Source organism: Alligator sinensis, unplaced genomic scaffold (genome assembly GCF_000455745.1).
Source record: "Alligator sinensis unplaced genomic scaffold, ASM45574v1 scaffold456_3, whole genome shotgun sequence".
Classification (NCBI taxonomy): Eukaryota; Metazoa; Chordata; order Crocodylia; family Alligatoridae; genus Alligator; species Alligator sinensis.
Window position 1 is genome coordinate 1,301,477 of NW_005842211.1, and position 26,741 is coordinate 1,328,217.

Below are 26,741 nucleotides of genomic sequence, written 5' to 3' on the forward strand. Positions count from 1 at the left end.
CCCCCCCCTCCCCATGCCCTCAGTGGCAGTGGGAGCTGCCACCCCCTCCCTGTACTGGGCATCCCCCAGACAAGCCACTTGTGACTTCATCCTACACCTTGCCCTGCCCTGGCTGTGCAGCGCCAACCCTGGCCCCACTCCCACTCCCTCCTCACCCCTGCTGCAGCTGCTGGAAGCCTGTGGCCAGGCTGCCTTGTGGCCTTATCACTGCTCTGCATTTGGTGAGAGTTAAGCCCCTTTAGCCCTCGCTTCCGCTGCCTATGATGACTGTTTCCTGTCTGTAAAATGAGGAAGTGTACCCCTTCTCCTAAAGTACCCAGAGGATTAATAAATGTAAGACAGGAAGAAGCTCAGATGCCATCATGAGGTGGAATACAAATAAAATAGCTATAAATAAATAACTTGATATCCCAGGAAATCTCCTGTAGATTCGAAAACAGAACACAGATCCTCCTGGTTCCTAATCTCTCTACTTTCAACCACAAGATAAAATACTAAATCTTTGAAATTTGTCTTCTGAATAGCACTGCAGGATTTGTCTGAATTTGTGTTTAAATTGTATTTACTAGACAGAAGAAGATAATTAGAATATTACAATATGAAGGTACGTTCTGCAATAATGTCTCCATGTCTTCTTCCTTCTCTTTACAGCATTTTGTTTGCAGACATAGTGGGGTTCACTAGTTTGGCATCACAGTGCACTGCTCAAGAGCTGGTGAAGCTTCTGAATGAACTCTTTGGCAAGTTTGATGAATTAGCCACAGTAAGCATGCCATTCTTTTTTTTAATTTAATTTAAATTGCTTTTAGTATAATGATGATTTGCATGAAGTTCATATGTTAAAGACCTGATATAGACTAATTTCTAGTCCAATTTCTACTGCAGGGTCCGTAAATCATGAGTATTTAGGCTTCTGTTCTTCTGTTCTCTTTCATAGTCTTGAGATAAAGCAGTCTATTTAAACCGTCAAGGAAGAAGCTACAATGGATATTTAAAAAAATATTTGTTCTCAGTTCTCTTCACTGAACCTGTTTGTATATAGGGGAGAAAACTATTAAGATAAATACTAATATTTTTACCATGAATACAAACAAAATAATACCGTGGAAAATGGTAAATGCAAAATATAAAATGCAATCTACTGGTGATATGCATTGGGAGTCATACTTCGGTTCCTCGCAAACAACTGCCTGTGTCTCAAACTCTGGTTACCCATCAGAGAGACAACTGTAGATATAGTAGCTGCTACATAACTAAAAATATTTTAAATTTTCTCATAGCATTTACATTATGCTAGATGTGTTACAGAATATAAAGACTGGCATGTTTTTTCTCTGTAAGATCCTTTATTCTTAGAATACAACAGCACCATAACACCTGAGAACTTGCAGTCAATGTGAGATGGGATGGATAGATGGATGAGGATGCCCAAATAAGTTCTCATTTCCTGTTCCCAATTATGTTCAATAATATGAGTGAAACACTCTTTCACAAACAATTCACTAACCAAGCATCTTCTATTCTGATTCCACACAGCAACTGAGAGCATGCAATTTTGCATCTATTCTGCATGGACACTATCCCATTCTCTCAGAACAAATCCCTCAATCCTCACCATTACTGAGGTCTGTGGGTATTTTCACCCCTGGTTCCCTGGCTCAGGTACTTGCTGAGAAGACAGATGGCAATGTTTCACAGACTGGAAGAAGTCTTCTGCTACGTGTGATATTTGTGGGGTTGAGGACTTTTTCTCTGTTGCCTAGGAGGATGAGAGCAACATGGGATGCATAGAAGTCATCATAGGTGGCAAGGACCAAATTGTAAAATATCAGGTTTTACCATGCAAAAAGCAGGATCTATTTGCAATATCTTTTAGTGGACCAACAATATAGTCAGTTTAAAATACCAGTTTAAAATACCAGATAGAACAATTACTTTTACCCCATTAAATACATTAAATACATGAAAGTGGTCACTTAAGGAAAGTAGGCAGTAAATCTGTGGAACAAAGAGAAGGTGCTAGAAGTAGTTAAAACAGCTGAGCTAGATAAACCTATTTACGTAGAAGGAATAAAACTGCAAAATATCCCATAGTTATCTCTGAATAAATTTTGCAGAGGGGACTGGTAATCTGTAAAGAGTCATAAAACCATTATCTATGTTAAGTTCAGGGATTTTAACATCCAGTTAACTTAACATTTTTGTTCACAGACCCACCTTCTCAAAGTATTACATAGGTTTCTTTTGAGGACGAGGACTGAGAAGCAGAGATGGAGTGATTGTTGTGTGAAAAGTGTTCCCCCACTGGTGATTTGAGCGTTTCTACACTTTATCATTTTTCTGTGAGAATTTATTCTGAAGTGTAGTGAATGGTTATCTAATTTCAGCAACCAAGTTTCCATGAGCGGATTTAGTGCACTGCATGAGATATCTCATTTTGTGATAGTTATGTTCAGGATCTCTGGATTTTGATGTTTCTGTTGTGTTGAGTTGGTAGTAATGATATCTGGTGGTGTTTTATGTGCTGTCCTGGGTAGAATAGAAGCCAATATGCAAAATGAAGGTCTGTGAAAATGCAAATATGTGGCAGTGAGGATCAGAGGGAATGGGAGACAATAGGTGTGAAACAGGTAGGTGGTAGGGGGGGGAAGAGGAAATGTTGAATTGGTGATAGAATGTATCTGGTAAAATGTGGACAGGTTACCTGGGGTTATCAGATGTCAGGCAGGTTATAATATGTCATAAATCCAATGTCAGCATTTAGTCCATGATTTTTTGCATCCAGTAGATTTATGAAGTGAAGTTCGTGGGCTGGTCTATGAAAGGTGTTTTCATATTGGTTTCTGTTCTACCTGGGAGAGTACAGGAAACACCACTGGACTCTGGTTGGTCTAGTAAAAGATATCACATCTACTGAAAGAACCTTGTCTGCCTATGTCCTTAGACCAACATGGCTGCAACCAACAATCCACATACACTTAGGTAATTTGTAGTGTCAGGGCCTAAAAACTTATATTCCCTCCTTCATTTCATATATGAATTTCATTGACTACATAGGAGCAATGAACCATTTGATAAACTTTTTAAGATTAGATTTTAGAAACAATTTAATTTAAATGGTTTCTAAAATCTAATCTTTTTGTAGAAGATGTTGTTCTAAGCATGAAAAGAAATCTTTTTCCTCTTTCCTTCCAGCAATGCACAGTGAACCAATATGCACTGTACTTTAGTAGGGTATGAGTGAGAACAAATGCCTTTTTTATTTTTCCTGCAGTAAAAGGAGTCTTATAATCACGTCTGTTGCAGTCAGATGAAACAGGCAGTGATCCATGATTTTTCACAGAGATGCTGATAAGCATGACTACTGGAGGAGTTTTGCATCTGATTATCTCAAATCCTCAGTCTGTCATAGTTGAAAACAATGGTATGCATTAAATGTCAAGATGAGGAGGGAAGAAAATGCACGGAAAATCTAGAACAGCTTAATGGTGGTGTGTATGTTCCCCATGGCTACCGAAGCATGATCTATGAACATGCATGCTGTATGTTGTTAGTTCTTAGGAAGGAACGTCAACTGGAAGTGGCAATTACAACAGCCCTTGGTAAAGTAACTGTCCTGTATTATAACAGTAATGTAAAAAAAAAAAAATCCTAATCACCTGCCATTTTAAGGAAGCCTATGTGTGCTGAACTTCTGTTATGAGTATAGACTGGTTTCTACTTATACTGGTAAAAGTGTAATGTCTGGCTTAGGATGATAATTTGCTAACTAGGGTTAAGTCAATCTAAGTGTCTAATTATACAAGCATTTAGGGAGGTTAAATTGGGCAAAAAATGGCAGGTCCGATCTACGTTAGTTGACCTGAAGTGAACCAGCTTAGGTTAGGAATGGGTTAGTCTGATCTAGTGAATGTCTTTACACATTTGGAGTGCAACCCAGGAACATGCTATTCTTGTCCCCTGCACCCCCCAACCCCAGATGGACATCACCCCGCCCCCCCAAGACCTACTAGACCACATTCAGTTCCAGCAACCTCCCATGCCCCATGGACCTGCTAGCTCCCATGAACCCACCTGCCCTTCCCCCATCCCAAATGCCTGTACATGCCACTACCAGTCTACATTTATGGGGCTTAAAGTGAGCCCCTGTGATCATAGACTGGGTGTGGCAAATGAGTGTATGCACCCAAATATATTTGTTCCTATCCTCCAATTCTTAGAGACTGGCTTATATTTTGAAGCATTAGGGTTTATATCTCTTCCTAAGTACATTTTTAACAATTGGAATTTGAACATTTTTATATCCATTTATATTGATTTTTTTTTTTAATCTTTCTGGGTTCTTTGCCTCACAATTGTAGCAGTGAGTTCTGAAGTCAAATTGTAGAATATATGTAAATTCACACAAGGTTTCAATTTTGCCCCCATTACTTGCTTATCTGTTTGTTTTTTTCAGAAAGTAAATAGAAGTTTCTGATCTGCCGTCTTCATATTATAGATTTTTTATGTCTTTTCTTAGTTTTCTCTTCCCTAAAGTAAAAACTAGTCAGTCTTTCTTCAAAAGTGTTCCATGTTCTTAATCTTTTAACACTTTCATTTCTGTTGAATTCTTTTTCCAGTGGGCTGAGTACAATTGAATGTTGTATTTTAGTGGAGGGCATACTTTTGATTTCTTTAATGGCAGTCTTGTGGGACATATGACATCTGGATTGGGTGATGTGTTGATGTTTGATGTATTCATTTCTAGCATCTCTTCTTTTGTAATCTTTTGTTAACAGTGCAGTTTTATTACCAAATAAAAATGTAGGTTTGGGATATAGGCAGACAAGGTTCTTTGGGTGAATCTGATATCTTTTATTAGACCAACTTAAATAGGTTTGGGATAGGTATCTTCCCAACATGGTATGTGAAGAAGTCTGATGCAAAGAAAGCGTGTAGCTTATCAGCAATCTCTTAGTCTTCTTTAATTGTTCCCTTTTCTTGTAGATCTTCCCATAGGTTTCCCATATGTGGTATACTTGTAGAATGTCTTGTTTATGTTTGTAGACTTAGCTATTTTTCTTTTTAATCTGAGCCCAGAACCTAATTTCTTCCTTATGACTTATTTGTTTTAATTTATCTTCCTTTTTAATGCCTTCACTACAATTGGATTTCTGCAGTTTGTTTAGTTTACATAACCTCTTGAACCCTGCCATTTACCATAGCCAATGTACTACTTACCTTTTCCTTTCCCTTTAGATTTATGCAGACACTAGTACTTTGTCAAAACAATCCATGATAAAGCAGTCTTTCTTGATTTTTTGAGTGTAGGGCTTTTTTCCCCAATTAGCTTCCTCGCTTTTAAGTGTCGGGACCCAGGGCAGCCGGCCAGCAGCTCTCCCTGACTCCCACCCGGGCAGTTAAGGGTCCGTCAGGCGGGTACTTGTGACGCATGGAGTGGAATTAATTAGGCAGACGCTTATTGGTTGCAAAGCAAGATTATTTACTTACTCCATCAAGGTGGTGAAAGACGGAGGTCAAAGATACTTGGTTAGTTACAGCTTAGGGTTTGTAGGTTGGTCTGCATAAGTAAATCAGTTCGCAAAACTGGTCGGGCAGAATTGTCGGGTCGGGGTCGTCGATTACGTCTGAGAAGGTCGAAGACGGGGGGACGAACTGGCAAGTGATCAAATTGCCGGTTTTCTCTAACACCTATGTCAGAGGTCTCCAGGTGTATACGGAGTCGCTCTTCCCTGACTACGCGAAAATGCAGCGGGGTTTTGTTTGTGTACTAGCCAATTGCTTTTCGCCACGTCATAAATTTAATTAGAATCACCAATTACTATAGCGGTTTTTCGCTAGGTGTTATCATAGGGTCACTCCTTGTTTTCTTTGACCAATTATAATGATTTATGTACAGCACAGAAGGCTAAGTTTTATTTCATATTGGTGTCGCAGTTATAAATTTCTTTTTGACATGCGCAGCAAAAAACTGTTACTATCTTCTTGTTAGTTAACTCTTAGTTAACCTAGTGCAGACTAAAACTGTTTTGAATGGTTTTACTTGTTTGTGACATGGGCACTACTTAATTTGGTTTGTGACATTAAGAATTTCCACTTTCTGAAATTAAGCATCACAGAGCTACATTTCTTCCCTCAGAGATGATAAATGTATATTGTAGTTGATCTTACACAGAAATTCAATAATAGTTGCTCCTTAATGCGGTCTTAAGTACCATGAAAGAATTGATTCAAGAACAGCCTGTCCTCTTATATGCTTTAGAACTAACTATTCCAAAAAAACAACTATTTTAAATTGCTTCTGTAAATGTGACCAATGCAACTAATTTATATGACAATAATTAAAGTTCCTATTATTATAATTTTAGTTACCTTAGCCTATTTGTAGGCTTCTCTATATGGGCAGGTTAGTGCATAGTGAGTGCACTAAGATTTAAATTTAGGGTATGTTAGTGATTTTGCAGTGACTTCCCATGTGCAGATTTTTAGTTCATAGTAAGGGTTCATTTACCCAAGAAGGTTAGTATCCAGTAATCTAAAATGTGAATTTAATTTTATTCAATGTGCATCGAGTGCTTTTGTGCTTGGGAGCGACTCCTTTTTCAAACCCCTGAGGCTGTTACTTCAGAACTGTGCACACAAAGAGCTGATATGGAGTAGCTAATATGCGGCAGATCAGAAGCGGTGGCTCTGCACCTTGGGCACCCGTGCAGCACATAGGGCCGTGCTAACTGCCATAATGCCAGTAATGTCAGTGTGGCCAGCCACCTGTGAGGCAGCTTCCCTTTTTGCGCACACATCCCCAAAACCAGTGCCCATGACTGCCACTGCCGTCACTTTTGCTCAGTTACACTACTACTATAAATTCACACCCCTGCTTACTGTGGGCTAAAATCCCCATTTCAACAAGCCCTAAGTGTTGAAAGTGGAGAATGTTACTTTGTGGTACTAGTGAACACCAAGAACATTCACATAGGGAGGGACTTAACATTAACCAGGTAAGGAGTTTAGAGCTTGTTGAGGTAAGGTGAAAATTTATAGGACATAATTCCTCTTCACTATCTTGCACACGTTGTAGTCATTTTTCTCACTTAGATACAAGCTGTAGAATTTGTCCAAAAATTTTAATAGTATTCCAACAACTTATGATTTATAGGCCAGATCCAGCTTTGTCTCATAAATGCTTGAGTGACACTAAGCTTGTAAATGCAGTCCAATTACTGTTGAGTAATTCCTCTATAAATGTACTCTATAGTAGTTTTTTTACAGGGGAGTGCTGTAACCTCTGGAATACAGAGCTTGTCCCATAACTCTTGACTCTTGGCTGTCTAGTGACAGCTGCAACAGGAGGCCTGGATTGTGTCCCCAGTTAGCTTAGTCTAGCATGGTGATTTATAGATCTTTCTTGAAAAGGCAGGAGAGATGGAGGGCGTTAATGTGGATCTTCTACTTTTGGGGGAAGTTCTCTAATTACTTGACTGTTCTAGGCTAGTGGTGGCACCAGTCAGCTAACTACCTGAACTCAGAAGCAGAACTAGGTTTTCTCAACTGCAGGTGAAGGTCACTAAGCATCAGTTCAAACAGATCTCTTAAAGTTTCAGCTGTGATTCTTTTCATTTGGAATCTTTTGTCTCTGGGATTGGACAGAAGATTTTCAATACAGCATGATTTCTTTGACTTAATCTATCCTTTAAAGTTTATAGGCAGGTATAATAGCACCCCATTGATATTTTCTCATTTCACAATATTTCTGTAATGCTTATTATGTAAAAGATACGTGCTCTTTCCAGTCAATCTCTTCCCCAAAATATTAACCTTTGTCTCACTGCAATTTTCCTTAAACATGACATTTTTGAAAGCTTCAATACAGCTCAGTCAGCTGTTTCTGTGATGAGAAAATCTTATTAGAAAATGCTCTGTATTTCTTGATCTCTCAGATTTGAGTTCCCAGCCCATACCCCTACCCTTCTTGATATTTTGTGAATTTTTTTATATGGGGACCATGGAACATCACCAGTGAATTGCCATTTGAGGTGCATGAGTGACAGAAGACAAGTAAATATTGTAGTTCTTATAGCAGTATGTTGTTTTAATTGGGTTTTTTTTGTTTTTGATTTTACACAGGTAAACCATGGTAAATTGGTATTTCCACAGTGTATTATAATAGGACTGCAACATATATGACTGTTAAATAGATTCTTAACCTCAGAGAGAGCAATTCATTAGACCTTTCATTATAGTTAACTTACATTTTGACTAGTTGGAGTGGAATATCATGCTGGGCAGGATTGTCCACACATGAAGGATGAGAACAACTAGTTTATCTTAGATTCTATACCTAATTAACAAATATTATGAAGCCAAATGTCTTTTGTTTATTGTGATCATAATATGCTTTCAGTCATGGTATAATTCCCATACTGCTAAAAGATGGTACAGTGACAAAATTTCATCTTCACAGACACATTACTGAATTACAAACTTACATACACTTGACTGGAGACAATTTTCTCCTGTCTAACCCATTCAGTCCACTTACTGTGAAGCTTTGTATTTTAGAGTCAAATTTGTTTTTCTTTTTTTAATATTCCTCCCATGTTTAGGAAAAGTAATTTCTTCCCTTTTAAGGCCATATTTACTGTTATCACTATGATCATATCTCCATTATCCAGCTAAATTGAACTCTGTGGGCTAGTACATTCAGCTTGTTCTTAGGTTTTCTATAGGGATGAAACTAGGAAATGGAAGAAAGCAAACATAACTTTGTAAAGCTAGTCATGAAGACATTAAGTTCCACTAATGGTTTCTAGAGCCCTCTTTTTTTTTAACCCTAAAGCTCAAAATTCAATTTGGCAGAAATGTATACACAGTGATAAGCATGATGCAGTGAAATCCTCTTATAATGGGCATGTGTACATGAAATGTTTACTGTGGGTCTGCCTAATTAACTCCACAGTAAAGTCTCCACATCTATATGTACAACCCTATTAAGCTGTAGTAAACTAATAAACACCACCATAGGATAGTACTTGTGTTTATAAGTACTGTCCTTCTGTAGAGTTATTTACTGCACAGTTATGTAATGTGCACATGTAGACACTGATGGGGCTGGCTGGGACACAAAGAAGCTTCAGTGTAGGGGTTGCCTCTCAGCTAGCCCCATACTGGAGCACCCTCCTACCCCAGCCAGCCCCTCTGCAGCACATTGAGCCAGATTGGAGCAGCTCCAGGCTGACCAGCTGACACCCCCCCCCCAGATTCCCTGCTCCAACCTGGCTCAATGTGCTGTGGCCCCAGGCACATGTTCAGGGATGTCTTGAGTCTAAACAGGTTAAGAGCCATTATTATAGACAAAATAAAGCCACTTTCACTTTTCTTTTCATTTTTCTTGTTGTTTTTGTTACCTTAGGTATTTCTGCTACATTTTCCACATTCCTTGTTCCATTCAATGTGCATCTCTTTCATTGCACTGATTACTGGATTTTTTTTTCTGAGTGGTGGCAGTTAGTTAAAAATTTAAGGAGATGTCTGAATTCTTCAGAGACTTCCTACCAATGTGTTTAGTTTTGCATTTCTCATCAGCAAATTTTGTGGACAAATTGGAGAGTCCAGTGGAGGGAAACAAAAATGGTTAGGGGCCTTTGGCACATAACTTCTGAGGACAGGATGACAGAACTGTGCTTATTTAGTGTGGGGAAGAGAAGACTGAGGGGGAATTTAATGGAGCTAAACTGTTCTCAGTGGTGGCAGATGAGAGAACAAGAAGCAATGGTTTCAAGTTGCAGGACGGGAAGTTTAGGTTGTTAGGAAAAAAACTTTCTCACAAGGAGAGTAGTGAATCACTGGAACAGCCTATCCAGAGAGGCTGTGGAATTTCCATCTTTAGAGGTTTTTAGGACCTGTCTAAACAAAGCCCTGGGTGGGATGATCTAGTTGGGGATGGTCCTGATTTGAGTAAGGGGTTGCATCAGATGACCTCCTGAGGTCCCTTCCAACCCTAATTTTCTATTATTATATGAATGTTAGTTGTTCTACTGTATTCTCATTAAGAATGTAAAACTTTCTGAAAATCTCAAATTGTTACCCAGTTATGGTTTTATCCTCTATATTTCTGATACATTCACAGAGTTCCAGACAGAGGCCTGCATATAACAAAAGGAACTTGAGATAACATAGGCCTTAGAACATTTGTTGCTGGGGGAAACAAATCATTAAGACACACATGTCTTGTTCCTCCTTCCAGACACGATGGATTTGGTTTTGTTAAGCATCTTTATTAATGATTTGGGTGATAGGTTTGAGTGCACATGCAGCAGATTTGCAGATGACACCTAGTTGGGTCAAATTCTAGATACCCTGGAGGGCAGGGCTAAGACCTGGATAGACTGGAAAAATGATTTGCAGTCAATCAGATGAGATTCAACAAGGACAAGTGCCAAGTCCTGCACTTGGGATGGAATAATTGCGTGTACAGAACAGACCGGGAAATTATTGGCTGAGCTGAAGTACTGCAGAGAGGGACCTTGGGGTTAAAGTGGACCATAATCTAAATATAAGATAAAAGTAAGCTCTTGTTGCCAAAAAAGCCAACAGCATACTGGGTTGTATTAGCAGGAATATTACTTGAAAGCCAGTAGAAGTGGCTTTCACTCTGTTTAGCACTAGTGAGGCCTCATTTGCAGTACTGTCTCCAGTTTTTGGCCCCACACTTTAAGGACTTGAATGGATTAGAAAGAGTCCAACACAGGGCAACACAAATGATTAGAGCCCTTGGAAGCAAGTCTGGGATAAGCAACATGGTGGGGGGAAGGGAGGAGCGAGGAGAAGCTGGTAGGTTAAAGGAGGGCAGGGAGTTCCTGTTTCAGGAAGGGGTAGAACAGCACAGTCACAGAGTTGGGGTGAGTGGCTGGCTTTTCCTAGCCCCAGGGTTGTGGTGTGAGCACATGTGTTCACTAGACTGGGTTGAACTATTTTGGAAGGGTTTATGCAGGTTGATCTAAATTTCAGATCCTAAGGTGAAGTAACTTAGATCAGATATGTCAATTTTTAGATAATTTAAGACATACCCCCACCCCAACTGCTCACTCCACCTTCCCCAACACATACCCATACACCTGACCAACCATACCGACACACAGCCCCGACATCCCGCCCACGCCCCACCCACAACCCCCACATATAACCCCTTACCCCCTCACATACACACAATATACAAGAATAAGACTGTATTTTGAGCTATTATGCAACTGCCTCTATATACACTATGTAAACACACAAATCAAAACAAAAATATTTTTAAATAAAATTAAAATAAGGTATACTAGATGTTTGATTCTTTTAGTCTACAGTTTTTCTTCCAGTTCCAAAATGGCAACCCCCCCCACCCCCACAAAGAAGTACTTCTGGGGGCAAGGGAAAGGGCTTCTAGTGGCAAAGGTCAGGGATTAGAGGCAGGACTTCTGGCCCTGAGCCAGTGACCATGAAGTGAGGCACCTGTCAAGGTGCGGGGCTATCTTTGTGGTCCTTGGCAGCCCACCAAAACCCATTAATTGGCCTTCCTGTCAAAATAATTGCCTGCCCTTGATTTAGATCAACCTAATCTTGAAGAGTTTGATCTAAATGTAACTCTTGTAGGTACCATTGTCTGTCTGCCCTTTTTTTTCTTTACCCTGTGCGAAGGCTACATGGTACTGGTATAAGCTTATTATCTATTCAAGCCCTCAGTTATAGTTGTAACCACTGATCCAGTAAAGTATCTCTATTCAAGAGAATCCTAATCACATGCTTTAGTGCTTTGCTGAATTGAGGTCTAAGAGTTCCTTAAACTTTGGTACTACTTTGCTTCTGTCTTGTTACATGGTCTGTGAATTCTGTTCCTTTTGGGGTTTTTTTTGGTTTTTTTTTTAATAGCCTTTGAGCATGAGACAAGACTATTTTTGCAAGAGATGGTAGGGCAGCAGAGGGAGGGAGCAGAAAAGAATCCTTTTGGAATTGCAACATCTTACTTTATTCCACAAAATGGATAGAGGAAATGATTTATAAAGCACTCAGTGGAAAATGTAAAGCAAGTTATTTAGCAGCTTCAAATAGTCTGCTATCTAATTCTGAAGAGTTAGGTCTCCACCTGATACAAATTAAGTGTTCTCTTGCCCAGAAGGAACTCTTTGCAGCTCATTTTGGCATTATCTCCATAAAACCCCACAGGTGGGCAACCTAACTGGCTAGCTCAATGCACTATAAATGCTAAGAGGTCCCGGCTCTTTCCATTATGTATATGAACCCAAAATTATCAACTTTTTAAACAGAAGCTGCTGGCATCAACTGTGCCTTGAATTTATAACTGCCATGATTGGAGTTTTGTGAAATCATGTTTTCTGGGCATCTCAATGAAAATGAGGAAAGGGAAAAGGTTGGTTTTGTTAATTTGCTTATCAATTTAAAAATTCATTTTTGTGAATACTTACTGGTAGTCAGCCCTAGAAATCAACTTCACAGGGTAAGCAGGGATAAACAAACATTTTGCTAGAGATCACTATATAGCAATCATTTGTTATAAACAGGGATCTGGGTTTTCTGTTTCCTATGGAAAAACAGAGAAAACCACAGATTTCCCCTTCTTATCAGAGCAAATGTGGATCTCTCCTTTTAGCAGAGAAACCCGTGGATTCCCTGGTTTTGCAAAGAGCTCTGCAGGCTGGTTGAGCTCCAGCTTGCAAGACCTGTTTGCAAACAGGGTGGGAAACCCCCAGACCTGCCCAGAGGGGGAGGGGGAGGGGAAGGGAAAGGGGGAGGAAGAAGGGCGGGGCCTGAGGCGCTCAGTCAGCCACTGCTTGGCTTAGCTCAGCCTCACTTCGCTCCTGGAGGCTGTGCAGTAACTGGGGCTTGCAGGGGACTGGGCTACCCTCTGGCATGGCTGGGGGGGAGCCAGAAGCTGGTCCCAGCCCTGCCTGAGCTCACAGAAGCAGTGGAGGAGCTGCTCGTGCTGCTTCTACTATAGTCGCCTGCTGTTTGGGGCATGGAGCTGCAGACTTGGGTCCATGGCCCCATATCCCTGGTAGCTGGGGGCCCCCTCTGGTAGGGCTGGGGGCAAAGGCTGTGGGTGGGAGGCAAGAGGCATGAGTAGGGTGGGGGGGCTGTTGTGAGGGTGAGTGAGGGGCACCAGCAGGGCTGGGGGAGACATCAGGGTGGGGTGAGGGGCACCAGCAGGGTTAGGGAAGGCTGCAGGGAGCTTTTAAATGGATTTGGGGGGTTTTGTCAGCAAATTTGCGATTTTTTTTTTTTCTTTTTTGTTTGTCAGAGAATTTGTTATTTTTTATCAGAGAAAACCAGGATCCCTGGTTATAAATAAAATGAGGGAAACAGCAGGTGAAGAACATAGTGGAGATTTTCAAATAATGCTGGTGATTTAGCTAGATGTCTTCCACCAAGATGAATAGAAGAGACATGGCTACATTTCAAATACCAAAAACCAATCAATCAAACCAAAAAACCTAGTATTTTATTTTTCCTTCCTGAATTATAGCTGATGTACTAAAAGTGGTCATAGACCAAACTCTATTTTTACACCTTGTTGGCTGCATTTGAAAATATCCAGGTTGGTTGGATTCTGCCACCATGATGGAGGTAATAATTTAGTGCCTTCCCTTATCAAATTTGGATCTATGCAGTACACCTATCACATTCATTCCCCTCTCCTCCCCCCTGCCTTTGGCTTTTTTAAAGGAAAAGTATTTTCAACAAATCATTTTGTAATGAGGGGAGAATGTTGGTCATTTAACTGTTGTAGTGTCTATATTCCATATTTCTAAAATGTCTGTCTTTAGGATGACTTCAGGTTAGGTCAAACAGGCAGCTACTGGCTACAAACTACACATAGAATCATAGAATTGTAGAACTGGAAGGGACCCATAGGATCATCAAGTCCAGTCCCTTGCTGTCGGCAGGAAGTTGTTGGGCTTAGACCAGCTCAGCAAGGTGCCTATCCAGCCTCTTATTGAATACCTCCAATGATGCTGACTGCACCACCTCTGGTGGGAGTATGTTCCAGATTCTAGAGACCCTTACAGAGAAAAAGTTCATCCTTATGTCTAGCCTAAATTTGCTGTCTATAAACTTATGTCTATTTGTCCTTGTCCTCCCTTGAGGTGCCCTCCTGAAAAGTTGCTCCCCCAGATCTTTGTGTTCTCCCCTGATATACTTGTAGGCAGCCATCAGGTCACCTCTCAGCCTTCTCCTACTCAGCCTGAATGGGTCCAGTTCCCTGAGTCTCTCCTTGTAGGACTTATCCTCCATGCCTTTGGCCATATGGGTGGCCCTTCTTTGTACTCTCTCGAGCTTATCCATGTCCCTCTGGAAGTGCGATGCCCAGAACTGGACACAGTACTCAAGCTGAGGCCTCACCAGTACCAAATAGAAAAGGAGAAGCACCTCCCTGGATCTACTGGACACACATCGGCTAATACACGCCAGAGCTCTGTTTGCTTTCCTAGAGACCTCATCACACTGTTGGCTCATATTCCTCTTCCGGTCGATTGTAACTGCCAGGTCTCGCTCAGATTCTGTGCCAGCCGGTGAGCCACCACCCATCGTGTAGTTGTGGTGAAGGTTTTTCCAGGTGAAGGACTTTGCACTTACCTGTGTTAAATCTCATCTGATTCTTCTTCGCTCAAGAGTCCAGCTTGTTGAGGTCTTCCTGGATCCTGGCCCTTTCCTCCAGTGTCCCTGCATTTCTCCACAGCATGGGGTCATCCCCATACTTAATAATTGAGCTTTCCACTCCCTCATCCAGATCATTGATGGATGTATTAAAGAGAACGGGTCCAAGCACACATCCCTGGGGGACACCACTGGAGACAGCTTTCTAGGAGGAGGCCAGCTCATCAATTACCACATGCTGGGAGCAGCCTCTGAGCCAATTGTCTACCCACCTCACTGAGGACTGTTCAAGTCCAGCACCTTCAAGTTTGTTTGAGAGAATCCTGTGGGAAACCGAATCAAAGGCTTTACTGAAGTCTAAGTAGCTCATGTCCACCAAGTGTCCCTCATCCAGATGGCTAGTTACCTGGTCATAGAAGGACACAAGGTTTGTCAGGCATGATCTACCCTCAACAAAGCCATGCTGATTGGTTCTTAGCACCCCGTTCATTTCCGGCTTGCAAATGATGGCCTCCTTAATAAGTTTTTCCAATTTGTTTGCCATTTGAATGGGATAATTATAGTTATATGGGTAATAATTTCAGTAAGGGCCTGTGTGTATAGGCCTAGCTGAATGAGTGGTATTGGATCACTAAATAACATCTACCATGGCCAGTGAAAGGAATCATAGGAGTATCTTGGTTCCTGGGATGATTCATCGTAGCTGAGAAATGCCCCAGCTGGGAAGTGGTAGAAGTGCTGCTGCAATTAATGAAGCTGTCACTATCTCCATTTATTTCCTTAGAAGATAGATCTGGCCATATTACTGCTGCTGAAGAAATTTGCCAGTTTGTGCAAATTATGAGACAAATTCCATAGCAATGCAGCTAAAGATGATTTCACCTTCTAATTTGACAATCTGTTATGTTCTCACATTTAAACTAGGAAGGAGCATGGTAATGTGGACAGTTCATCTGTCATATACATATATACATTTGTAAACTAGAAATCCATTTGAAGGCCAAATACTTCTTAATCCAACCTTTCCATAACATTTAAAAATTGCTTTGTTCCAGTCTTTGGATTTGTACTGGTACAAGAATGCTGTCAGTCTGAAAAGTATAGGTCCATTTTAATTGATGATTGGGGATGCTTAGGTCTGGAGTTTTGTTCTGGGGACCTCTCATGTTAATTGTATTATCATGGAATATTAACCTGCAATCTGGAATTATAAATTGGTTTGGTTGATGCCCAACCAAGAAATGCTGAAGTGATCCCTTCTTCTATGTACAGAAGATGGAAGTTCAGGATCAGGTTTCCATGATTCATGAATTTTATATAGTTTAGTGCAGTGAAACACAATTTTCTATGCAGAAATATATAATTTGTGTTGTAAATCTTAAAATATCTCTCTTCCTATCTATTTTATCAAAGGAAAACCATTGCAGAAGAATAAAAATCCTGGGGGACTGTTACTACTGTGTATCTGGACTGACCCAGCCCAAAACCGACCATGCTCACTGCTGTGTTGAAATGGGACTGGATATGATTGACACCATCACGTAAGTATCTCATATGTTGCATTCAAGATTGAATATCCCTGTAACATCTTTGTAGTGATCATGATTTATGGTAGCATGGAGTATTTCACTTGTCATTATATATATTTTTACATTGTGGCATTTTAGGCACAGATTTTTTCCACTCTATTTATTCAGTCTAATGAAAAAAGTATGTTTGTGTGTGTGAGAGAGTTAGTATGTGAACAACTACACTAAAGGGGAGTCATGAAGTACTCCTATTACCATTTGCTGTAGTAATGTAGATTGAACCCAGGAGAAGAGAATCTGGTTCCCATTTGTAGAATGTTAAAGCTGTTCTGTTCACCCACACCTCTCTATACATTCAAAGCTGATTGTGATGTATGTATATATTCCCAAATCAATTGTTCACTGATTTTTCTTTCTTGTCTGTTTTTAAACCTTTAATTTATTTTGCCTTTCAGAAATACAATGTGAAATTCATATTGCCTTTCAGAAAAGTATTGTTATGCTTGAGAGCTCTCCAATGATTGTTATTTTACCAAAAGGCAAGATGTGAATGTGAGAGAATTTTGAATGAGCTATTAATTTCTAAGCAGGATATAGAGATGTATTTTACATGCTGAGGCTGGAGTGGGGGGGGAGAGGGAGAGGGGGAGAATCTTGTGTCTTTTTACTACTGCATGTATAATATTTTTATAGTATATCTATTGGTTGTTCATGTGGTCATGTGCCCACACCAATTGATTTATTTTTATGAGCAGTGTATTTGGTGCATTTGGGCTAGATATTTTGGTTTTGCTATATGAGAAGTACATAGATGTTATGCTAGGAACTTGCTTTCTGGAGGGAAAACAAAATATTTTAGTCCATATTAGCAGCTCTTGGTCTATAGCAAGTGTAAGGACTGATATCTCATAAACTTTAAAGTCTTGAAATGAGAGCATCTCACCTTCCCTTTGGGGAAATGGCTTGTACTCCAAACCCAAAATGAAGTCTGACTGCCATCCTTCAAATTTGGGATGTTTTCTATTGAATGCTTTTTAAAGGTAGTTCAATTATGTTCATTGTATTTCTGAGTTCGGTGTTTCTGATTAAAGCAGTGGAGACCAGTTAATGCTGCTTATTGTATTGTACACGGTGATATCACCCAAAAGTCTTTGATTCTTGTAAATTCCCTAGACCTGAGTCTTGTGGAAGGATTAAATCATCCTGAGCCAAACCACTTTCACTCCCTGGGTACGGACAGACATTACACATAAACCAGTTTACGTGATCAGAAATTGGTTTAAACCTATAACAGAACAGATATTCAGTGCCCACAAACCAGTTTGAAAATGGCTGAAACCAGTTTGAGATAAACCTGGTTGAGTGAAGTATCAGACTTAACCGATTTGGGTCAAACCGGTTTATACAGTGTCTGTCCCAGACCCCTTGCTGGTGTAAGCTAAATCACACTCCCCAAGCATCCCAGCATGCTCTCTGGGCTGGGCGAGGCTCTCTGCTCCACAGCAAGGCTGGCCCCTCTCCTCTGCTCCCTGGCTGCAGCTCCCACAAGACTGTGGGCTGCTCCCCCCACCTCACCACTCCCTGCTAAGCAGGAATTCCCACCTCCCCTCTCCCTTGTAGAGAGGTGTCTGTGTATTAGCTAGCAGACCACATGTTGGTTATGGTCCCTGCTGAATCAACAGGCAGAATCAACTGGTAGCTGGTAATGTCCCTTTGTTATTTTTTTAATGGGGTGATAAACACTGAGTTAGGGGGTGATAAACACTGTTATCAACTCCTTACTGGGCTAATCAGTGTCCTGCTAGGGCCTGGCCACACCCCCTTCAGCTCAGTTCTGTGCAAGGGAAGGGAGGGTTGCTCTAGTGCCTCCCAGCTTCTAGCCAAAGCCACTGCAAGCATGTGCTGGCATTTCTGGGATGTCTGTATAGTTACAAAGTGATTCATCCTAGCCAGGTTAGACTAACCTGCGAAGATTGAATCAATTCAGGCTCAGGCTTTTTGAATGTCTGTCCCTAGCCTACATGTGCTTAACCCCAGATTCCAAGCTATATCAACACTCCAAACCTACTACATCAAACATACAAAATTTCTGATTTTGTCAGTGGAAGCAAAGAAGAGACAAGCTCAGAGGATGTTGCACGCCCTGCTTTCATAGACAAGATCTTAGAAAAAATGCACAATGGTATGGTGTAGAATGAAGGTGTTAGTGGCCCTCATGGAGTGATCTACTCATATACCCACACCAGTTGGCAAGTATAGATGGCAAGGTTACTAGTAGCCTTGCCATCTATAAGCAAAATGAGCTGAAATGGTGTGCCAAAAAACCTTTACAATATCCTGTAGTCTATACATAGTTTTTAGACATAAGATCTGTATAAAAAAAAAAAAACCTTTGGAGTTGTAGAAAATGTTAACTTTTCACCACTTTTTTTTCTTGAGGCATGGATTTTCCCCTAGGGAAGTAACAGTTTGCCTTTCCAAGCCTGCAGATCCCTTGAATATCACAGGCCAATCAGCATACACTTGTATGCTTTTGTATACAAACATTTAACAAAAAATGCCACTATATGTAAACAGTATACAGTAAAAATGTCACTGTATGTATACACTGTATACATGTATACTAACATATAAAAATAGATCATTAGGCTTCCTTGGAGGAGGAATCTAGTATCCATTCTGTATTGAGATCACTACTTGGCATGCCTTCTTTTTGGAAATCTCAGTTTTGCTAATATTAGAAATAAAATGTTCTTTTTTATTGTCTACTATCATGATAATGTACATTTCACTAAAAGTTTAAATTATAACAGAAGGAATGAAACAGATGGGCTGCTGTATATTATCTGGGCACATTCAGTTAGAATTCATGGTAGAAGATAATTAACTGGTAATTTCAGCATTTTCTTTTTGACATGGTTTATAAATTAGAAAAGTGTGTGCAGTGCATGCATTAGAGATGACAGGAGAGGACAAAAGGAGGAAAAGTCAAGGTTGATGGAGAAGTATTAATGGTATCAGATGTAGGAGTGTTTAAATGATAGAAGCTGATACTACGTCTTTACAAATATGCAATCCCAGTGATTTTCAGCGGAACAACTTTTGTGAGTAGCAGATTCTAGACATCTTGGTTGATGTGTATGTCCCCTCTCAGTTAAACTAATGTATTCATTCTGATCATGTCAGAAAACAGTGATGGGAATCCCAGGTGGTGTTGCCTTTGAAGTCCATTCTAGATTTCCTTTGGCTTCAGTGTGAGTATCATTTGTTCAGAAGTAGCTGGATTACGGTCAGCAGATATTTTGATTAGAACACATCGCTAAACCAGTTGTCTTGATGCAAAGACAACTCAGTAGCAGTTGAACAGAATTTATTGGAGCTTTAAAAAGTTTTCATCTCTGGGAAGAGACCAAGTTTAGAAAATGTTTGTCCCTCAATCAGGGGTAAGCAATTATTTGAGCTTGAAGGGCCAGATAAGGAGTTTGGATGAGTTGTTGTGAGGTGGGGTGGGAGGTGGTTGGTGCTGTCCTGGTCCAGTGTGGTGGGGAGGCTCCTGAGGGAGAAAATTGATCCTATCTGGGCCATGGCCTATACACCACCGAAGTCAGACTCAGCCCCACTGCCCAGGAACTCCAACCTGTCCTCCTTGCACCCTGTGGGCACAGTGGGTCTCCATGGAGAACCCCCCGTAGGCAAGGCACACTCGGCAGGGTAGATGAGATGGGGCTGTGGGTGGGCAGAGATCAACATCTGGGGACAGGACAGGACTGTGGAGCTTGGGTCAGGGCCTGGATTGCGGGACTAGGGCCAGGATCTTGGGGTGGTGACAGCATAGGGCTGGGATCATGGGGGTGGTGACAGTGCAGGTCTGGTATTGCAAGGTGCTGACACCACAGAGCTGGGATTGTGGGGCAGTGACAGCATGGGCCAGGACCTGGGGTAGAGCCATGATCCCCTCCTCACATGTCCCTGTGACAGGCACAGATTCTGCGGGCAGGGATGTGCGGGGAGCAGATCGCAGCTCTGTCTCAGGCTCCAGCCCCACACTGTCACTGCCTTGTGATCCAGGCCTTGGCCCCAGCCCGCCTACCCATCCCACTCCTAGACGTGTGTTGGCTGAGGGCATTTTAATTAGAGCAGTTCCTGAGAGCTATCCTAATGAAAACACCTCCCCCTCCACCCCGGAGCATGTGGATTCTAGGAGCATCCTTTGCTGTGGCTCTCAAGCATACCTGAGACAGACATCTTGAGAGTGTGTGGGGGAGGTGGTGACCATGGCTGCTCGAAAGACATGCTCTCCAGGCTCATGATAAAGACATGCTTTTAGTTTTTGATGCAGCAAACAGATATGCACACAAGTAGTTCCGCTGATTCCAGTGAGCTATTCACATGTCTGAATAGTGAGTACATGCACTAGCACTTGAATCAGGCTCTTAGATTGAAAACTTTTTGGGACAGAGACTATTTGCTATAGTGTTTTAGTGCCTAGAAAAGTGGACCCTCAATCTTTCTCAATTGCTTGGGTGTAATAAATGAATATGAGCTAACTAAAAATATGTGCTCATCTTTTAAAACTTCTGTGAGGATGTTCTTTCTTTAAATGACTCTAAATATGGCCCTGCATTTCAGTGCCATTTGATGGTGTGCTTCTTCTTACCATAAGACTAAAGCTATCAGACCATCAGATTTAGCACATTTTTGGGAGTCTCAAAGACAAATTTCTTTCTGACAAATGTCTCAGAAATCTTCCTGTCATCCTTCCAATTTCCTCTGTCTTCCTTGGAGTAATCTCTCCAAACACGCTGCCAATATTAAACTATGGGTACTGTGTGTGATGCATCTCTTCTGTGACTTTAAAATTCCTATAGTGCTGTATGCTTCTCCTTGTTTTGCCTGCATTTTGCCCCTAAAAAAGGAGCAAAATCCATCCCTATGCATACGTATAGAATCAGGACTAGGTACAAGTTGCGTCCCAGTCGGTAGTGAAAGTAAATTGGAAATGAGTGTTGTATAGACCTGGTGTTGACCCTCTGCATGAGGTGAACTTCACCATAACTCTTCACTGTCATACTCATTAAACTGACTTGTTAGCATTTCATTGGCATATGTAAGGTGTCATTATCCATCTCCAATATTTAAATCATTTTCATCATACTTAAATCATTTCCTATATTATGAATTTCCTATATTATTCCAGTCCCCCATAATATTTAACATCACCTTAAAATGTCCAAAAGGTTGCATTTATTATGACAACTTCCATGTTGTCAAGTGTTGCTACTGGTTTTCCTCCTTGCCTAGGTAAAGTTGGCTATAAGTTGGAGCCTCAGCCTGGTTTAGAGGGGGTGATTTATGAGTGTTTAACAGCAAATAATGACACGCATCTTTCCTCACAAAATGATATACAAGTTGCATCTAAAGAAACCCTTCACTCAGTACACAAATACGGTTTCTCAGGGGATGAAAAGTGTATTTAAAAGCACTTAGTGCCACAGGCCAGGAAGTGAAGGATAGTCTCTCCAATGGAAAATGAAGACAGACTTTGGGTAAGTAGAATATAAATATTAGACTTGGAATTTTGCCAGAACACTGGAATGAACATCCATAAACATGTGGAAAGTGTTCAGGTATCTTTAGTCATTACCTTTAAGTATACATCCCTTCAGATAGATGGCACCTTTCATATTACAGTATTCCCCAACATTATACCTGAGGACAGTGCAGCACCCGCTTGGAGAGAAATATGTTATCACCTGAAAGATTGGCAATGGTTCCAGCACTTAACTCTAGATGTTGCTGGGGCAGACTCCCAGTGCTCTCCCAGTCTGTTTAACTTGTGAGTGCTAATGGGCTCACAGTGAAAGGTAAAGGTCCTACCTCCCAGAATCTCTGGTAGGAATGGAGGAGATGAATGTGTATATTGGGGTGGCATTAAGCCATCTTGCCACCTTTACAGTCTTCATACCCTGGGTTGCTAGGAGGCTTGCTTTACCATGGGGTAAATGAGAAGCTGATTTTACATTTGTCTGCCAATGATATCTTATGAACTCAAGGAAGCAAAACAGTTGTAACGCAGTGAATTCCAGCCTCGCCCTATTTTCAACCCTGGCATGACCTCACGTGTTTCTGAACAAATATGCTCTTAATATGAGAGAACTGGAGAAGGGCTAGTGGGTAACATTTACAACTCTAATTCAGCAGAGGAATATTTTCAGTTAAAGAGAATAAAGTTCAACCTCTGAGTTCCTGACCATGGGATGGTTCATACCTGCTTTTGTATTTTGTTTGCAAGAGTGATAATCTTCCAGCCTGTATTCCAGCCAGACTTTAGAAATGAATGATAAATTGTCAATAGTCTTGTAAATGCTGTGGATCAGAATACAGTTGACCTCAGTGGGTGCATCTACACATGCAATTAAGGCACAGAAATAAATTCTGGTGCAGTTTGTGCCAGAGTCAGCTGCTTCTGGATGCAGTATCTGCATGTGTGCCCAGGACTGCAGCACTTTGAGCCCAAGTGGAGCAGCCCTGAGCTAGCAGGGAGACTGAGTTGTCAGCCCTGGGCTCCGGGTGGCAGCAGTGGGTGGTAGAGGCGCTGACTGGAGCATGAGCTTGCTAAAGTGCGAAGCTAAGCAGCAGGCAGTCCCTGCACTTTAGCACCCTCATGCCCTAGTCAGCCCCTGTCACAGTCTACACATGTTATCGCACATAATTACTCCGCTGTAGGATAGTGCTGTCCCCATCAGTACTATCCTGTGGCAGAGTTAATTCAATTACTGTGTCCTAATAACAGCACACATGTAGACTGTGATGCTTTATTGCTGAGCGAATTAGTCAGCTCCTCAGGAAAGCATACCTGTAAATGCACCTAGTGGGAACTGCTGAGCACTCAGCACTTCTGAAAAACAGGCAATTTATTTAGATGCCTAAATATGTATTTAGGTGTCTCAGATTAGGCTTCTATTTTTTTAAATCCTGTCTTTGTGTTAATGGATGCAACTAAGGTTTGCCTTTAAAAGACCAGTCTAAAGTATAGTATAGCAAGTAGTTCTCAACCTTTTTTGGGTCACACTCTTTTTAAGCTTGTTAAGCTTGCATGGGCATTAAGGATACAGTCTCTGAATCAAACTTCCTATACCTTTAAATGCTGGAGGTTGCAAATGAGAGAGGAACACTGGAAAAAACCCTGGTCATACCCAGTTCGCTCTTTCTTTCTGCAGCCTCTCTCTGCCACAGTGCGACACAGGTTACGGGGCAAGATGGGCCTGTCGTCCAACCCAATAAATAGCAGTTCTTATGATCTTATGCTGCTGTGTACCTCTGTGAATTCATTTAATCAGCAAAAGTAACACGTTGGCTAGGTACAGACATTAAAAAAAGCCCAAAGTTGAATCAATCTAAGTTGTAAGGTTTTCTGTAAACGGTATAGTTTAGATTGGTAGCAAACAAAACGCACCTTCACCCTTTAGTGAGGAGGGTAAATCTTAAACTGGGTTCCAACATTTTTAAGCCAGTCTATGCATGCCAAACTTCTGTTCTCAGTATAGTAGACCAGTTTCCGATCACTTATACTGGTAAGTGTAATGTCTGTACCTGGTTTTTATTGAACTACCCTCACATTATCACTAGGGCTGTGCAAAAGGGCTCTGTTCTGATTCCAATTCGGCCATTTTAGAGGGACAGTGATTCAATTCAGTGTTTCAGATCGCTGCATTGATTTGATTCAGCTGAAACTGTTTTGGAATTTTGTTACTGTTTCAGAGATTCGGCCTTAGACTATAATGGGGAATCCCTAAAATACCTATAACTTTGTCATTTTTTGGCTGATTCAGATGAAAACTGCAGGAATGGTAGCCCCTTCTGAGGGCATGATCCTGCCAAGCTTCAAGGAAATAGGTGCAGGGGTTTTTGTGAAACTGCACTTCAAATTGTTCAAAGCAAAATTCATGTCACTTGCGGCAGCCTGCTGTCATCCAGCACATGGATCCAGGGGCCCGCTCCCCCCGGGAGGCTCCGGAGATGTTTCAGAGCCTTCCATTTTGTTTCATTTTCCATTTTGTTTTGGATTCAGTGTGTTGGGCACCGAAATGGCCCAAAACACCTCTAAAACGAAATGGCTGCCAAATTTCGCACAGCACTAATTATGAACCTGAAATAACCTGATAGAGATTGTAGAGGGATTCTTTTTCTTCCTCTTTTTCCATTTATATTTCCTTTTTATCACCTGTTTCCCATTGCTCTTGTTTACCAGTAAAAAACTGGTGTATAATTATAGAAGTTTCACTCATTAATGTTATGTTCTTTGTACTGGGAACACTCATATCAACAAAATAAATATCCTCCCAGAATGGCATCTGCAAGAGAGGTTAGCAAATTAATTAAGATTTTTCCAGGTAATCTGGAAATGAGTAAGGACCATTTAGATTAGCATCCAAGAACTAACTGATAATTATTTTTATGGTTATAAATATACAACTTCAAGGGATAGAAAAGTTTTTCTTATAATTAAGGGACATTAGCACCTACTGGTATTTGGAAGACTTTATTTGCATGCATAGTGCTGAATAGCTGTAAAAGCTTGTCTCTGACTTAATAGAAATAAATTTTTCTGGTGTTTTTAGACTTAGAAAATGAAAAATTTGGATTCCCTAAATAACTTACAGTATGTACTGACATTGCATTTAGATTGAACTAACCAGGGTCAATCTAAATGCCCAATCATACACCATGCAAAAGGCTTTAATCACCAAAAGACGGTGGACCCAATCTAAGTTCACCTGAGTAGATGTACTAATTTAGACTAAGATTGGATTAACATCTCATGTATGTGGTTGCAGCACAGTTTCAGGGCTCGGCAAGCCCAGCTGCTTTCCCCAGCTCTGGGGCTGAGCTGTTTCCAGCCCCCTTCCTACCCCTCACTGGGATATTTTAGACCATCAACTGGGCAACCCTTCACAGACCCACCAGCTCCCTTCCTGTGGAACTGCTGGCCCCTACTAGTCCCACCTACCCTACACCTGACCCCTGAGTTACACCAGTTTTCTCACACGACTCCTAGGGGCAGCAAATGACTGCACACACCATTCTCAGTCTATATTTGTGTAGCTTAAGCAGTGGTTCTCAACCTTTTTTGTACCAAGACCCATTTATAACTATCAGTGGCCAGTCCTGACCAAATAAATAGTTCAAGTAGAAAACCAGCCCTTGGGCCCTGCCAGTGCTTCTCACTCCCAACCCACAGCCTTGCACCCCCGCTGGTGCCCCTCACTCCTGACCTGCTACCCCTTGCCCCCAGTCCCAAGCCTCCCCCCAGTGTATGGGGCAGGGGGTGGGTGTGTGGGGGACACATGTCCCCCCAGATTTGTGCACTCACAGTGGGCATGGGGCTGCAGCCTGGATGGACCAACATGGGTAGGAACTGCCTCTGTGGCCCAGTGGATGGAACTCAGCACAGGAGGGCAGAACAGGGTGGTGAGAGTCATTGCTGCTGCTGCCATCAGGACTCCCATGCCAGCTATGCCACCAGCAGCGCAAGGAGTAATGGACAGCGGGTGGGCTTTGCTGCCCTCAACTTTCCCCACTGCCAACCCCTCACATACCAGGCCACGGCTCCACCCTTTCACCATGGCCTGGCCATGGCTGTACCCTGGAGAAGAGGTGTGGTGGAAGGCAGTGTTGCCCCTTCACCCCCCTGACAATGCCATCTATGCCCTCCCCTCTTCCCCATAGACTTACCTGTGGGGAGCTGCTCTCTACATTGCCTGGCTGCCACATGTATGTGTATGGATGCACATGCAAGTGGCGCCTCCTGCCTGATCACCCTCCTCCCACTTCCCCCAAGCAGCCCCTTGCAGGCCAGAACCTGCCAGCCTGCAAAGGGAAACCCACAGTTTCCTTCATTTTTCTCCTCTAAAGGATAATCCATTTTTAAAGTTTGTTGATCCATTTTTTAAAGTTTGTTCACAACCCCTCATATTTTCTTGTTTTCTTGGGTCGTGACTCATGGGTTGAGAAACACTGACTTAAAATAAGCCATGTGAATATAGACCAGGTTTGGTGAATGACTGTGTTTGCATCCTGAGAGAGCATACTTACTTCTCTTTTGTCATTTCAGATTCAGCATAAGCTGAATTTGGCTAAAACATCTGACAGCTGTTAATCAGATGCTTTAAAATAAGTTTGATCATTTGGTACAGTATAAGGAAATGAAATATTTGTAGCCAAGCACATAACTAACGGTAAAGGGGTAGCAGAGGCCATAATGACTTACATAACGTCGAAGTGCCCCATGTTCATGAAAGTGAATTGCAATTTCTTTTACTGGATCCAGTTTTTGTGTGTTATCATGTGGAAAACAGCAGCCTGCATAATGATTGAGCTGTGGAGTGAATAATTAGTAGTGCATAATTTCATTTGGTGAACTTCAACTTTTTTTGTCTATTCTCAGGTTGTCTATGAACAGCTGGAGATTTTGCATGAACTTATTTATCATTTAATATTATTCACTGAATATTTATGGCAAATAATTCTTGGCCTCTCAATTCTAATAAGAAGAGC

At 41.4% G+C, this 26,741-nt stretch overlaps 1 protein-coding gene across 1 annotated transcript in view; it reads left to right on the forward strand.

The window, feature by feature from the left end:
- Positions 1 to 26,741, forward strand: part of ADCY1 (adenylate cyclase 1) — a 253,736-nt gene that overhangs the window by 125,712 nt on the left and 101,283 nt on the right. The window contains exons 5-6 of the mRNA XM_025207825.1: positions 652 to 763; positions 16,069 to 16,196. Coding sequence (XP_025063610.1) covers positions 652 to 763; positions 16,069 to 16,196 — 240 coding nt within the window. The remainder of the gene's footprint in view (positions 1 to 651; positions 764 to 16,068; positions 16,197 to 26,741) is intronic.